This window comes from Cyprinodon variegatus, unplaced genomic scaffold (assembly GCF_000732505.1).
Source record: "Cyprinodon variegatus isolate N-32 unplaced genomic scaffold, C_variegatus-1.0 Scaffold124, whole genome shotgun sequence".
NCBI classification, from domain to species: Eukaryota; Metazoa; Chordata; class Actinopteri; order Cyprinodontiformes; family Cyprinodontidae; genus Cyprinodon; species Cyprinodon variegatus.
This window is the reverse complement of record NW_015150577.1, coordinates 44,033-58,719: the sequence shown is the minus strand read 5'-3', so window position 1 is coordinate 58,719 and position 14,687 is coordinate 44,033. Positions and strand designations below refer to the sequence as shown.

The following is a 14,687-nucleotide window of genomic DNA, read 5'->3' as shown; positions in this document are numbered from 1 at the left end:
GGTTGTTACTTAGTAATATAAATTATTTTGTTGCATTTCTTATTTACTAGGGGAATAAAAGGTGTTGCTTTTTCAGATCTGTTAGCCCGCTTGCTGCAGTCAGACACAGTTAGATTTACTGACATTGGATAGGACAGGCCTCGTCATCAAGCCTGGAATTGACAGATTAAATCAACCTGAAGTCAATGAGTTCAATAACTTCTAATAAATTACATAATTAAACATATGGGCAGGATTTTTCTTTTCTTTTACAAGAGGTCTTGTTGTAATGAATAACTAAAAACTATATATATTTTTTAAATAACTCACCTTAAAAATTCTAAACATGTTTAAAGATGTGAAACATTTAAGTATGAGAGCAAAATAGAGCACATTTGGAAGAAGCCAAACAGTGTTTTTCACATCACTGTATATAGAAAATGAGGACACACAGTCCCCAGTTTTCGGGGTTAAAGGGTGCTGAAAGCAAATTTTCCACCTCAGTGAGACAATAGAGCGCAGCCGTTACCAGAACAGAGCTCTTTGTTGTCCTCCAGCCCTTTCTGCCATCATGGCACTTTTAACAGCTGAGGACCAGCAGCTTCAAATGAAACACAAAACATTGCAGAGTTATATATATATCAGCTGACATATTCAATGCAGCACCTTTGTTTTCCAGGAAAGAACAAAGCCAAAACATTATGCTAAAGTTGCATTGCAATTGCATTTATTTTTTCCAATAGATATTCACATTCATTGCAGTTTCACTACAGCAAAGAAATTATATCACCTCCACAGTCGAGGGAAAAATCAATCACAAACTGAAAATCAAGGACATGATAAACTGTAACAACTGATGCATGTTTATGTGCTTTAATGACTAAATGTCTTTTTGAGGAATAAAATGCTGAAATTAGTCTTTTGGATTCTCAAGGATAATACCTCAAAGAAAGACGTATACATCAAGGCTGATAACACTTCAAAGGAAAGGAATCACTGTTTATGAAAATAATTTCTCTTTTTTTTTGGAAAAAAAAAAGTACAATATAGCATATACTTCAAACTGATGAGGTACAGTACACAACAGGTCTTGTTTTACGGTGGGTGAGCTTCAAAGACTGACTGGCCTTACTTTGGGTATGGAAAAGTGCAGCACACTGCAGGTTAAATACAAAGAGAAGGCGGTAATTTACATACTTCTCATAAATGTTCCTGGTGCTGGAGAACTACCATCCTAAAACCTCTGGGTGTTTAAATCGATCCGTCATACCTCTTTAAAGATATTAACTTTACAGCTTTGTGCGTTGAATGTCACCTGCTGATAATCATAAGAACAGCGCATTGACAGCAAATGTTTCAAATTACAGATCAAAAAAAAGAAATATTCAAATATAGAATACAAAAGAGGGATAAAAACTCAAAGGAAAGTGCCAGCTGGTTTTTATAACACACCAGCAACTGGTTCCAGCTTAATTCAAGCCGTGAAGAACGAAGCGTCGCTGCTCTCCCAGGTCTCCTTTTGTCTGCGCATGCAAAGCTAAGAACAACAGGGTTGTTGACAGAGCAGGTAAAGTGATGCGCCTGCTGGTCTGCCACCTGTGGGGAAACAGGATGGGAGCTAACCTGATGGATTGGGGGTGGGGGTGGGTCGACTCTTCCCGCTGTGTGTCATATTTCAGCGCCTCACCTTATTTTAGGTGGAATATCGCTTAACAATAACATCTCTGGGGAAAGGCACGGCTGGCTGGGAAACACTAAGCCAGAGACAAAGGGGTGTTTGATACGTCACATCCAGTCCTTTAAATAGCTTCCTATTACTATATAATGTAATATATGATTTTATAATATTACAAAAGTTGTATTACCAATTTAAACAATCTCAAGGTTTGCTAGATTACAATAAGAAACCAGTTTACTTAATTGAGATCAAAAGTTATAGACCGATACAAAGTAAGTCAGAAGTCTGCAGAGGAAAGAAAATGATTGTTTCTGAAAAGTGTGGCAAGCATATGCATTCAGCCGCTTTTACCTCAAAAAAGAATCCTTTCTAATGAACTCCCTTGGAGATGATCTTATTAGTAAATAGAGCCACTCTGCATGCTATTACACTGTAATCCTAAACAGTATATCTAAATCTAAAGGCCTTGAAGATTTTTTAGAAATCATTAGAGAACAAACATAATCATGAGTATCATGGAGCACACTGGACAAGTCATGAAAAAAGATGTGGATAAGTCTATACCAGAGTGTGGGTAATATTAGTGTATAAAACTTCAAACTTGCAAAGCATGGCAGCGTTGAGCAAGAGTAGCATTTTTCAGACAAACAACCAAGGGATTGGAGCTCAGGTGGAGGAGCCTGTTACAAAGACAGCGAGTTGTGAAGCCCATCAACCCAGCTATTATGGAACAATTGCCAAATTATTGAAATGTTGAAAGAAAGCCACAGTTTTCCACTAGCTCTGGCAAAATAAGAGAGAACATAACCTTTTTGATCGACAAGCAAAAGCCTGAACCGGCGTGAAACATGTTGATGGCAAAGTTAGGCCATGGGGATGCTTTTTATCGGCAGGTCAGTGAGGAATCTGGATTGATGAGGATATGGATGGAAATAAATGATAGCCATTTACAGCTTCTCTCAAGGCATACCCGCAAAACCTGCTGCGGTTCTCAAAGGGAAAGGGGATTTTACATAATAATGACTGGCCATCTTTTTATTGTAAGGATAGAGGAAAATCCAGCCTAATTTTTCTTTACATTTTTAACTATCCACTACATAGAAGTTGTTTAGCAGTGAAACCCCCTTAAAACAGATTGACGTTTGTGGTATTTATGACAAACGTAAGAAGGTCCAAGAAGTTCAAATCAAAATAGGAAAAAAGTAAAATACTTTTAATACAGCTTAAACAAACCTCTCCTCAAATACTTTTCTTCTTTTTAAAGGATATTTCAAAAATACTTTAGTAAATCCTGCCTCCAAAAGTCAGAAGGCTTTTTCTGGCTCCGTGCAAAGGAGCAGTGCTTACGTAAATTGCCCACACACTGTGGATAAATAAGACTGCCTGACTGAATGTTGCCATCCCCCTCTTGGTTTGACTCAAAGCTATATACTGGAATCATCTGTGTTTTCCATTTTCTTCACTTTACTTACTCTGTCTCATTAGGAGACAGTAGGTTTGAGGGCTTTTAAGCAGAAAAAACAAAATTCACTGCAGTGGAAAATACTCTAAAAAAAACCTTTGTAGTGCTGGGAGGGTTAACCGAAAACACAAAACAGAGAACTGGTGCTCACATGTCAAAAGAGAAAGATAGTGCTGACTTAAGTACTGACGCGACGAGGCAATTGAGGAAGTCTGATAAAGTGATGTGAAATGCCTGCTGGGAGTTGATGTTTTTCTCGGTCAAATGGAAAAGCATGACCTGCCTGCAGATCTCGCTGCGGTTGGCTCATGTGATGCAAATATATTTTGATGTAATGTGTGTGTGTTTTTTAGGGATAGTGGTAGCTGTGTGGGTCAGTGACCCAGAATAAGGAACAGCAACTTTCCATGTCTGTTCAAAGCATAAACAACCTTTATATGGGTTTTTCCATCTCAGCCATCCTTATCCGCTGTTTTCTAAAGATAACATGATCCCTCATAGAAATGATACCCTGATTGTGCATAAAAATGTCCAGATTGAAAATAAGTGGGATTATCAGTTCCACTAAGATATATGTGCTGACTGACAGGCCTATTCATACCCTTTTAACTTTTTTTTTTATGTTAAAACCATAAAACCTAGAATTATTAATTGGGATTTGATGAGAGATCAGCGCAAAGTACATGGAAATGTTTAAAGAAGAGTTAGGAAGAAAATGGCATTATCTCAAGATTTGAACCTTTCACTGAAAATAAAAGTAAATTATAGAACAGGAGTGGTTTTAAGATATGGCTGTTCAGCTACACTGACAGGCCAGCAGAAAGGACATTTAATTAAAGAAAGCAGCCATGATAGCTCTGGAGGAGCTGCAAAGATCTACAACCTCCTGACAGGAAAACAATCGATTAAGCTCTCAACTAATTCATTAAAATTTAACCTAATTCAAAAAGTGCTTTGTTAATCTCACTTGGAAATTAAATAAAGACATCTAGCCGCGTTAAATAGAATATCAATAATAAATTATAAAAATCCCGGTAATGTGCCAAAAGCAATGTGTTGGACACAGCAAATACTTGGAAAAAGGTGTTCTGGTAAGATAAATCCATAGCTGAATGAAATATGTGCAAAATGTGATGCGAGGTCGAAAACTAGAGCTGAAGTTAACATTGAAATGACATCATCTACAAAGGGCTGCAAGTATCATGCTGTGGGATGTTTTTCTTATTTCCAGAGGGAGAAGGCAGTCGGTCAAAATTGATGGGGAGATGGTTGGAGCTAAATAAAGGAATAATTTGGAGGAAAATCTCGAAGAAGTCGAAAAAGACCTGTGACTTGGTCAGAGGGTCACATTTTCTAAGAACAATGGCCTTAATCTTTCAGCAAGAGCTTTGATGGAATGCTTCAAACCAGAGCTTATTTAAAGCTTACAATGGTCCACTAACTTTTCTGCAGTAAACCAAATCTGTTGCAGACAATGGATTTAGACAGATGCTCTTCAACTAATCTAACTGAGCTTCAGCTATTTTAAAGGACAAATGGAGATACATTTCCAGCTTCTGATGTGCAAAACTCAAAGAGGAAAACCCCAGAAGACATACATATGATCGACTTTGTGTTAGTCTCCCACTGCAAAATGTGAAAAAGGTCAAAGGATACTGATGAATATTTTTTCAAGCTGCAGGAAGGTAAAGAAAAGAGTGCCAAGTAATAGGAAAGTCAAGAGTCACAGTTTGGATCTGCTCAACCAAAGCTAAAATAAACTGACATTTGCTACAACTTATATAATAGAGTTGGAGTTCTAAAGAGGAGTTAGTATAAAGGAGGTTTTAAAAGCTTCTATATGAACACATGAGCATGTGTCCGTGTAATATTAACTTTGGGGTGCAGCGTATCTGGCCTGGAGCAGCGTCTGACCTCCACTCAACAGTTAACATAAAAACAAGCACACTAAAAACAAAAAGCATACAAAAATGTAGACCTAGTTCAGTAAGACACTTCAAAGTAACATGAATGGAAAGAAACAGCATCAGGATCCAAGGACACACACACACACACAAAAAAAAATAGACCGGACTAGTCGAGGATAATCTGCAGTGGATTTTTCCCAAATGTCCTTTGAGAAGGAATAATGGGGAATAATGGGATGGCTGTTCCCTTGCATCACAAGACGCTTTCTCTTGTCTCCTTGTTTTTCCCAAGCTGGCTGGCTCTGTTTGTTGCATTGCATAAATCTGTGTGCGCGTTGTTCCGAGTGAGTGAATGCCTTCAGAGTTGGAGACTCTGCCTGCAGAGTATATCAACAAAATGAGTCCAGCCATCAACAAAGCCCTTTCTTTTGCTGTTTTCATAACACGGTCTTTAACAGCACGTCAGCTGATTGACTCACACAATAAGACCCCCTATGAACTTTCCTAATAACTAAACTAGGAGGAGGTGTTAGGTGCAGGGTATGGTGCTATTGAATGTATAACACCAAAAGGCGAGGAAGGTATAGAGAACAACACGTTACACCAAGAGGATCAAAACAAAAGTCAGAACTAAAATCTGAACGATTAGGTTTCCAAAACATCCCCTGCTCCTTAAGGAGGCATCCAATGTCTAAAATGCTATTTTTTTCTTAGTCTTGCAGCCGTTTAGTTGCTTTCAAGTCCTCTATATTCATCTAGTTATTCAAAGAAATCTTCAAAAGTTAAATAAATATTCCATTCACTAAAGCAAACTCAGGAGTCTAAAGAAGAAAAGAAGAGAAGCTTCTGCAAATGAAATGAAATGGACTGCAAATAATTAAATAAAAAGGTAGGAACATCGTCTTAGCGCTAATTAGCACCCTTAATGAAGTGCGGCATGGATGGTTTGTATAAAAATATCCCTTTTGAAAGACTTATGCATGCAATAAAGCAAAAATTAAAATACACAAATGAACTGCTAAACTGTGTTAATGGACCACTCAGAGTACAAATGTGTGACGGTGTGTCTGTGCGTCGGAGCACTGTGTGGAAAGTGAGGTAAGAGTTTCAATCAGTCGCCAAACTGTACAGACACGCTCACAGAAAACCACTCTCATGCAAACTGCTTGAAGGTGCTAATCTGAAATCAAACCAATCACGACTACATTAATGCTTCCTATTGGTTAGTAACTCTACAACTCTCCTCTGTAACTTGGTTTGATACCAGGTTTTTTTTTCTAAGTTCGATTGCACTCAGGAGAAGCTGAAAATAATACAACTGTATCTTCTCTAAAAGGAGATACATATGAGACTACCATACTAGTGAGATTGAGGAGGGAGTGTTGTGGAGAGGATCAGTCGGCATGATGACAGTCATGTGGGAGCGCCATATGGAGATGAAGGCTGGGGGTTTGGGATCTGGCAGTGAGGGGTGTCCACAGCCACTCAAGGCTGGAGTTGGAACCACCTCTACAGCCTTGTACTTTCCAGAAACCACAACACTTCATGTTCTCTTCCGGGACACCTCCACATCCTGACACTCGACCACCGACAGGGCTATGAGCATCTGTGCGGCGTAGTAGGTTGCCATGATGATGGCTCGGGAATGGGGCACAGGGAAGCAGAACTTGTTGACGGCAATGGTGAGGTCAGAGACCATGAAGAGGACGGCGCCCAGGCAGGCCGACAGCTTGGTCCAGGTCCAGAGGTCGTTGGCCAGCTGCAAGCCTGCTATGGCTCTCCAGCCCATGAAGCCGATCAGAGCGATGTAGACGGCCACCAGGTAGGTGAAGGGGCCGGACAGGTATGGGTACAGCAGGAGGTAACACAGGGAGGACACAGCGGTGATCACCAGCCCAGCCTGCACATTGATCGGCTTCATCCCAAAGGCAGACGAATACAGAATGTGGGTGATGGCGAACATAAGAAGACCTGCAAGACATGACAGCATTGGCATAAAGCACTGCAGTATGACCGTGCACTTCAGAAAATGAATGTTTAATCAGGTTAAATACATTGATCAGAACTGATGGTTTTATTTTTGTGCTTTTTGAAAACATTTCATTAAATTCTGTAGTTGAAACAATCATCCTGTTTTGTTTTTGTTATTATTGACATTTTTTACTGAAAAACTAAAATCACATCTGGATGGCATCTGTTACTCACGCAATGGCATGGGTTTCATAATTTTACCCTTGTGATGCTTTGTGGAGATGTTTTCTCAGGAATAGTTTTATCTTCAGTTTTAAATCATTAGCAGCTAAGTTAGTCCCTGCTTTTATTTTACACCTGGGATTAGCAGAAGAGTTCATTTCAAGGGGGCAAACATTTAGACCAGGGGTAAACAATTAAAAATCAGTGGGGTCCCAATAAAGAAAATCATTAACCAGTAAAGGTCCGGAGACATTTTTACTTATAATCTGTTACTTTAAACAACATTTAACGTTTTTCCATTTTTAAATCTAAATAGTTTTTGAAGTAGAGAACAACAGTCTTTCAGTTTAGTATATAGACAATTTCCTGACTAGCTTATAAAACACCTGAACTGACCGTTTGTTTTCTATGTTGCTTTTTTATGGCTTAATGAGAGAAGTGGGCTTTATGCTGCCCTGCAAGGCTTTAAACCTGGGTTTGAATGGCGACAAAGCCATTCTGAAGCACATATCAAGCTGCTCATTTTGAGCCTGGTCGATATTTATTTTTGATTATGTTTATAGTGGAGAATCCTGCTTCACAGCAGCAAGTTGAGCCAAATATAATCAAAATGTGCAGGGTCATCTTTGAGCACACCATTTCACGTTTCTTTAACCAGTTCACCGCGGTTCTTCCAGCAGTCTATACTTTCTCTGCTCTCTTTTCCTCATCGTCTTCTCGTTCTTTCCCATCGCCCGGCTTCCCACAAGTTTGCCTGCTGCGTCTAAAAGTAGCTAGAAGCAGCAGCCCTGACTGACACAGCTCATTGGCTAATTTGTATGACATGCAGCCTGGTGCCGGACGCTCCGGATGGCTTTACCGTACAAACAGGCGAAGATGCGCAAGTGAAGTTTAGACACTGTCATCGGACAACATGTGGTAATTTATACATTTTTTTAATCAGGTTGGGTCCGGATTAGCCAGAAGGTGGGTCCAGATCCGAACCCTGTTCCGCTAATCTGTGACATCTGATTTAGACGAAACATTACAATATTTAAGATTAGCTCTAAAAGCAACACTTTAAAATGGCAAGATTTTTTCAAAAGCAACTAAATGAAGAGAAAAGCCACACTAATTAAACAAATGCCCAATTTCTAACAAATTCCTCTGCCACTTATAGAGAAACCTCCTTGTTTATTGGCATATGTAGAAAAGAAGTAAAATTACTCCAGCATAACCTCATGCTTAGCATGTAAAAGCACCGCTTTAGAAAATAGTTATTTTAACAATTCCCCTGTTGCACACCAGGCACCGCTTCTTTGAACAATAAAATAAGTGAAGCAGTTAAATCTGTATACTTACCCTTTTAAACAAGTCAGTGTCTAGCTTGTTTGATGTTGTCTATTCTCTTCGGCTCACCTAACAGGTTTCCTATTTAATTTAGATCGGAGTCTGTGATGGTTGCTTGTTGTTTCTGCCTTTGTGCTGAACTATCCACCAACTAAAGGACTCAACGGTAACCCGGTATCAGTGACTGTGTTTTATTTCAAGTGTTTCATTCAGAGATTTCTGTTATTTAAATTATTTGATACAATCTAAACTGGAGCCCTTGGAGAAGAAACAGGCCCACAGCATCCTTGAAGCTCCACAGTACATAGAAGCCAGCATGTGACATGACTGCATGTACAGTATTTTACCTGTGCTTTACATCAGACCAAGCTAGAGTGGTTGCTGTAGTAAAGCAAATCTCATCTGACCAAAACACATTTCCAGTTAAGGTCTAAGTAAAGTTCAGCCGAGTCCAAATATTTATGTCTGTGATGTCACGAGAGAAAAATCTTCTGGCCAACACCTCAAAGTTATTAGTTATTGTCGGAACTTGATGACCCCAAGAGGCCTTTTTCCAGAGGTTCTCTAACTTGGAGTTCTTCTTTAAAATAATAAAATGAACACTTTTAATACTCATTTTGTAGAGTCACAAAAGGCTTGATTGAGTGATAATACTCATAGAGCAATAAGCCCCATTTATACTACCATCTGAAACCGATCCGTGCTGAGTTTGGACCGAGCTTGGATTAGTTAACCTTGCAGAGCTTGGTTCCTTAAGCCCCTGTCACACGTTGACGTTTTAGCAGGTATATGCCAGATGTATGAAAAAACCTGGCAAAACCGCTGGTGTACATAGGATAAGTTGTGGGTCAGTTTTATATAAGTTATGAGCACGCTGAACCATTCTGAAGCATGCTGGCACACGTTGACATAGGGCAAGTATGGCATGCTCAAAATTTCTTGACCTTGGCCTTCCTCCCTTAGCACTGGGTCCTAGAAAGCAAAATTAAAGATGCCCCAAACATTCTCACTACCACTAAGTGTAAGTTACTCATAAGTCGTGGTGTCTGGCTTATCCAAGACCTATGAGTAACCTGTGTATAACTTATGCATGACTTATCAAGAACTTATCTCCAACGCATAACAACGTATCTGACGTGTTCCAGATGACCACTGAATGTGTTTCTAACTTACAGCTACTGTATAATGGTGTAGTGGCAGCATTTCTGGTATGAAAGGGGGTTCACAGGAGGAAACCGGGAGTACTCCTTCAGACTTCATCCTGATCATAGGGTGAGCGTGAAGGTGAGTGTGATAGATCCTCCATGCATTCACGCCCACAGCCACAACCAAGGAACTTCCTAGCAGACATGACGCTTAATCTGCTGTGACTGCAAACCTTCTGTCTTCCTTGTCTTTTTTCTTTTTTTTTTATTTATTTAATTTTTTTCTGGCGGGCAGTAAACGGGAGCTAGATTACAAACGCTATCAAATAAATCTCTTTATGCAGGCCGGGCATCTTCAGGTGCATTACAGCCTCCCCAGGACACTGGCATTACGATGCCATTACGATGCCAAGTTAGGTTGACGTTGGACATACGTTCTGGACTTGTCTAGAGTACTCTATTTATACTCCCAAAATTGAAAAAATACATATAAAATTCAGGTATTCCAGCATTTTAGAAGATTTTGGGACATCAGGCATACGCTGGATAAATCGGCAACATGTGACAGCGGCTTGAAGGCTTTACACATTATGCAAGCACGGCTCCTTGCCGCCTAGTGACGATCTACGGTACTACTGCTCTCTCTCTGAATTTACTTCACAGAGTCAGCTTTTGGAAAGTGGATACAACAAATGATTTTCTAATCAGGGCTTACAGACAGAGGAAACAACAACAAACACTGAGGTTCATCACACTGCTAAGCAGAATCATCACTGGAAATCGTGTGGCTCGGTAGGGAAGCTAGTATTTTTATGAATGTTTGAAATTTCATGAGTACGGAGGCTGACTGTAAGGAGATGACGCTGTCTTTGTTATCTGAGAACAGAGCCTCCACTGAACCGTACCGAGCCCTACTGTTGAACTAGTACCAGTTTAGCGCGGTTCGGTTTTGTCTGGCATGGTCCGGTTCAGTTTGCATGCCATTTATACTCAACAGTTATCTCAGTTACCATGCTTACTTTAAATCCTAGATTTTAGATGTAGGCTGATAAATTCTGATATTTGTTTTTGGGCTGAGGTTGGAATAATTTTCAAAATCTGACTGGGGCATCCCTAATGTTAATAACCCGGACGTCTCTGCAGACCTTGGGTGCGCCAGAGATGGAAAAGAAGCTGAATACAGAGAGCTGGTGAACTGCTTCGTGGCATGGTTTGATCCTGAATGTCAACAAAACAAGCAAGATGATTGTAGATTCCAGAAGAAACAGGAATAAGAGTAGAAGCACCTTTCTCGTTCACCTGGACAACAAACTCAGCTGGAGATGCAACTGGGAAACCATCTACAAGTAGGAACAGAACAGACTATACTTTTTAAGGAAGCTAAGGTCCTTCAGCATTAGCTGAAAGATGCTACATATCTTCTATAAGTGTGATCTCTTCTGTCATTATCTGCTGGGCTAACATATTCAGAGAAAATGACTTAAAGAAGCTTAATGAACGGATAAGGAAGGTCGGTTCTGTTTTAGGAATACCTCTACAACCTCTAGAGATGATCTTCAGTCAGAGGCTTCTCTAGATCTGGTGCAAGACAGACAACTACAGAAGATTTGTCCTGCCTAAAACTATTAACATTTGCAACTCATTTTTAAAAAGCTATGATTTAAATTAACATTTAATCTTCTTTTGGGATTAATAAAGTATTGTTGAATTTGAATTGAATGAGTGGAGATCAGGGCACATAGATATGAAAAGAGCTAAACCTGTCCATATCCAGAGTCATTGCTTTAGTTAAGATGTTTAAAACAACTAAAACTTTGACAAACAAGGCTGGGTAAGGACCAACGTCTGTTGGACCATCATGCACAATGACTGTGATATATGGCAGGTGTATAAAAATCTCTAACACTTCATTTGTAGAAGTCACTGATAGAGAACTTCAGTACAAGTTTGTGAAGGAAAACTAGAGTTAATTTCAAGTGCTTATCCACATTTATGAATGGTAAAAACAAAAGGAAATGTTTTTCTGTTCTCGTTTTGTAAACCTTGAATTTATTGTTATGACCAAAATAGATGAACCTTGTTAGAATTATAGCAAAAACATTATTTTTCTCCTCACCATGGACGAAGTAGCCCTGCTCCTGCCAGATGAGAAAGGCATCCCCCAGAGCCGAAAAGATGAGACCAGCCAAAATCTTACGGGCGCTGGAGTGATCACAGAGGAAGCTGAATCCATGAGCCAGCAGAAAGACCCACAGGCAGAAGATGGGTAGACATTTGATGAGAGCGCTGAACCAGGATGGGCTGGAGGTGGGCAGCCACAGGACAAAGTAAACACAGGTTGCCTTAAAGAAAGGCACCAGTTTGGGTCCTTCGCTCTTGACCTGGAAAGAGATTCAGCATTTAAATAATGATAGAAGGTATTCTATGAGACAAGATGGAGGTTAATAATGTTTTTGTTTTTTCAGGAACTTCTCTCTTTGCGGCTATGAGGTACAGAAACCAACATAAAAAAAAAAAAAAAGGAAACAAAAGTTAAAAGTGCTTTAGTTGTGTTTCGGTTTGTGTGGTTGTTGAGGCATTCCTCTTAGACCTTCACATGTCTTGGTGTTTATTCTGAAAGCTAAAAGGTAAATGCATAAAGCTTTAGCTCCATGGAATTGACTCCTAGTAACCTTTTTTTTTCTTTTTTTCCCCCATACAAGCTTCTCTGTCTTCTTCTTTCCTGCCTTCTGAAGTTCTAAAAAACAGCTAAGTTTCCGTTCCCTAACACGTTTTATAACACTTTTTTTACCCCTTACGGTTAAAGCAAAATACGCCCAGCAGGGTTAAAAAAAACAGACCAAACCAAATGTTCTGGGAGTCATTCTCAAGCCTGAAGAACAGGAAAAGACAAAGGGGGAAAAGTCGTGTCAAGAGGAAGAGAAAATTAAGTGAGGCTTCACTGAGGCAGAGGTAAGGAGGGTATAAGTGAAAAATAAGCAGATAAGAACAAAGAAAAGTGTTGCAGAAAGGTGAATGACAAAAACAGTAGAAACAATGTTGATTTGTGAAAACTGCATGAGTTCATATAAAGGTGAGGGGAACAAACAAAAAAAAACAGAAAAAAGAATCTTAAACTCCCTTTAGTGAGGGAGTTCAATATATAAGACAGATTTACCAGCTTTTAAATTGCATCTGGGTGGGAGAGGAAAAGAAGACTGGAACAGAAATTGAGAGATTGAGGGGTTACAGTAGGTCAAATGGCCTATTCTACCAGAGGAGGAAGGACATAGATTGCACAACACCTCAATAAAGAAAGCGCACTAAATAACCCTACAGGATGGAGCACAATATATGAGTTTATCTGGAATAACCAGAGACAGGAAAACATCAGGGAGCAAGAAAACACCTTAACACATGGCCACAAATCTGTTTGGACAAAATTAGAAAGGCCAGCGTGAAGCGGGCATTCTCATTTATTAAAAACACAATAGACAAGCCTCAAAGCATGTGTTCAACATCAGTCTATTAAAAAAGCCACAATAACTCTAAAGCTTTAGCTTAACAGGAAAAATAATGTAGCTTCAGTTGAACAAAACTAGTTATAGCCTTTCCACGTCATTAAATAAACTTGGTAGAAAATGCGGCTATGCCTTGATTATATATGCTTTCATGGTCTCCAATAACAAGTGCAGCTCCAGAAAATGCATAATACTGTCTCTCGTAACAATATGGAGTAAAAGGTTTCTGACATCTTGTTAAGTGTACAATTAAGGTTCTTCCAAAGGAGAATGGGAACCAACCTTTAAGGTGTTCCTCATCGTGTTTTTATATTTTGAATGAATTATCACATTAAGAAGTTTTACATTTTATTCCATATTTCCTAACATGCATTTATTACTCATCATAGGTTATTCGTTTATTTATTTAACTGATACCAGTCTTGGATCATTTATGATTGCAAGAAAAAATATAATGCTGTACTTATTAAATACTAAAGATGGGAATTTCATTTTTTTTTTTTTTTGTCTTTTTGAGTTTAGGTTTACTTATAAGGATTGTGTACCTGAATGGAAGCGAAAGCTTTGCTTGCTTATCGTTTTAACCCAAAAATGAACTTTATGAATCTTACTGTCATATTTATCTAAGCTATGATCTGATTTCTGGAAAAGCTGGTGTAGCAAGAAATAGAAGCTAATCAGTCTACATATCAACATGATGAACTTTGCTCTACTTTGCATGAGAGTCCATGTTGAGGTTACCGGTCTCTCGAGGCCGAATGGGAGCCAAACAAAGATATAAACACAATCAGTAATCTCAGACAAGCCAACATCACCCCCATGTTTATCCTGTCTCTGGTTGCTACACATACAGTTAAATCACAACACAGTTCTGTAGCTCAGCTAAATAGCTGATAATCCATTTATAATAATGAGGTTATAATGTTTTGCATGAGATCTAATATCAAGAACTTTAATTGATAATAATAACAGAGTGATATACTACAGAGGGATCAAAAAACAACTTGTATTTAAATAAAAAGCAGTACAATCTTTTGAAAACATTTTTTTCCATCTTAGATTTAGGTTTGACCATAATCTCTAGTTTTTTCCTTTTTTCCAGAGATAATTATCTTTAGACAAAACATTAAAATGGGTTAATGTAGACATTTTTTCAAAAAAGGAAGAAAAAATGCTGTCTGCAAATAATGAATTAAATAACTTAGTTTATTTATCTACTTACAATTCATAAAATTAATAATTTCATCAAAACTATAACAACCTTCATTATAGATGGACCGATACAGGGTTTTAAGGGACAATAATTATTATTTTCACAGTGTAACCGAGATGTTGTGCCGATTCTACATACATATATATACACTATATTGCCAAAAGTATTTGCTCACCCATCCAAATTATTGGAATCAGGTGTTCCAATCACTTCCATGGCCACAGGTGTATAAATTCAAGCACCTAGGCATGCAGACTGTTTTTACAAACATTTGTGAAAGA

The 14,687-nt window shown here is 38.8% G+C and overlaps 1 protein-coding gene across 1 annotated transcript in view; it reads right to left on the bottom strand.

Annotated features, from left to right (window-relative positions):
* Window positions 1-5,188: 5,188 nt before the first annotated feature.
* Window positions 5,189-14,687, bottom strand: part of tmem86a (transmembrane protein 86A) — a 14,851-nt gene continuing 5,352 nt past the window's right edge. Inside the window, exons 2-3 of the mRNA XM_015375733.1 lie at window positions 11,810-12,074; window positions 5,189-6,997 (exon numbers count right to left, since the gene is read on the bottom strand). Coding sequence (XP_015231219.1) covers window positions 6,570-6,997; window positions 11,810-12,074 — 693 coding nt within the window. The 3' untranslated portion in view covers window positions 5,189-6,569. The remainder of the gene's footprint in view (window positions 6,998-11,809; window positions 12,075-14,687) is intronic.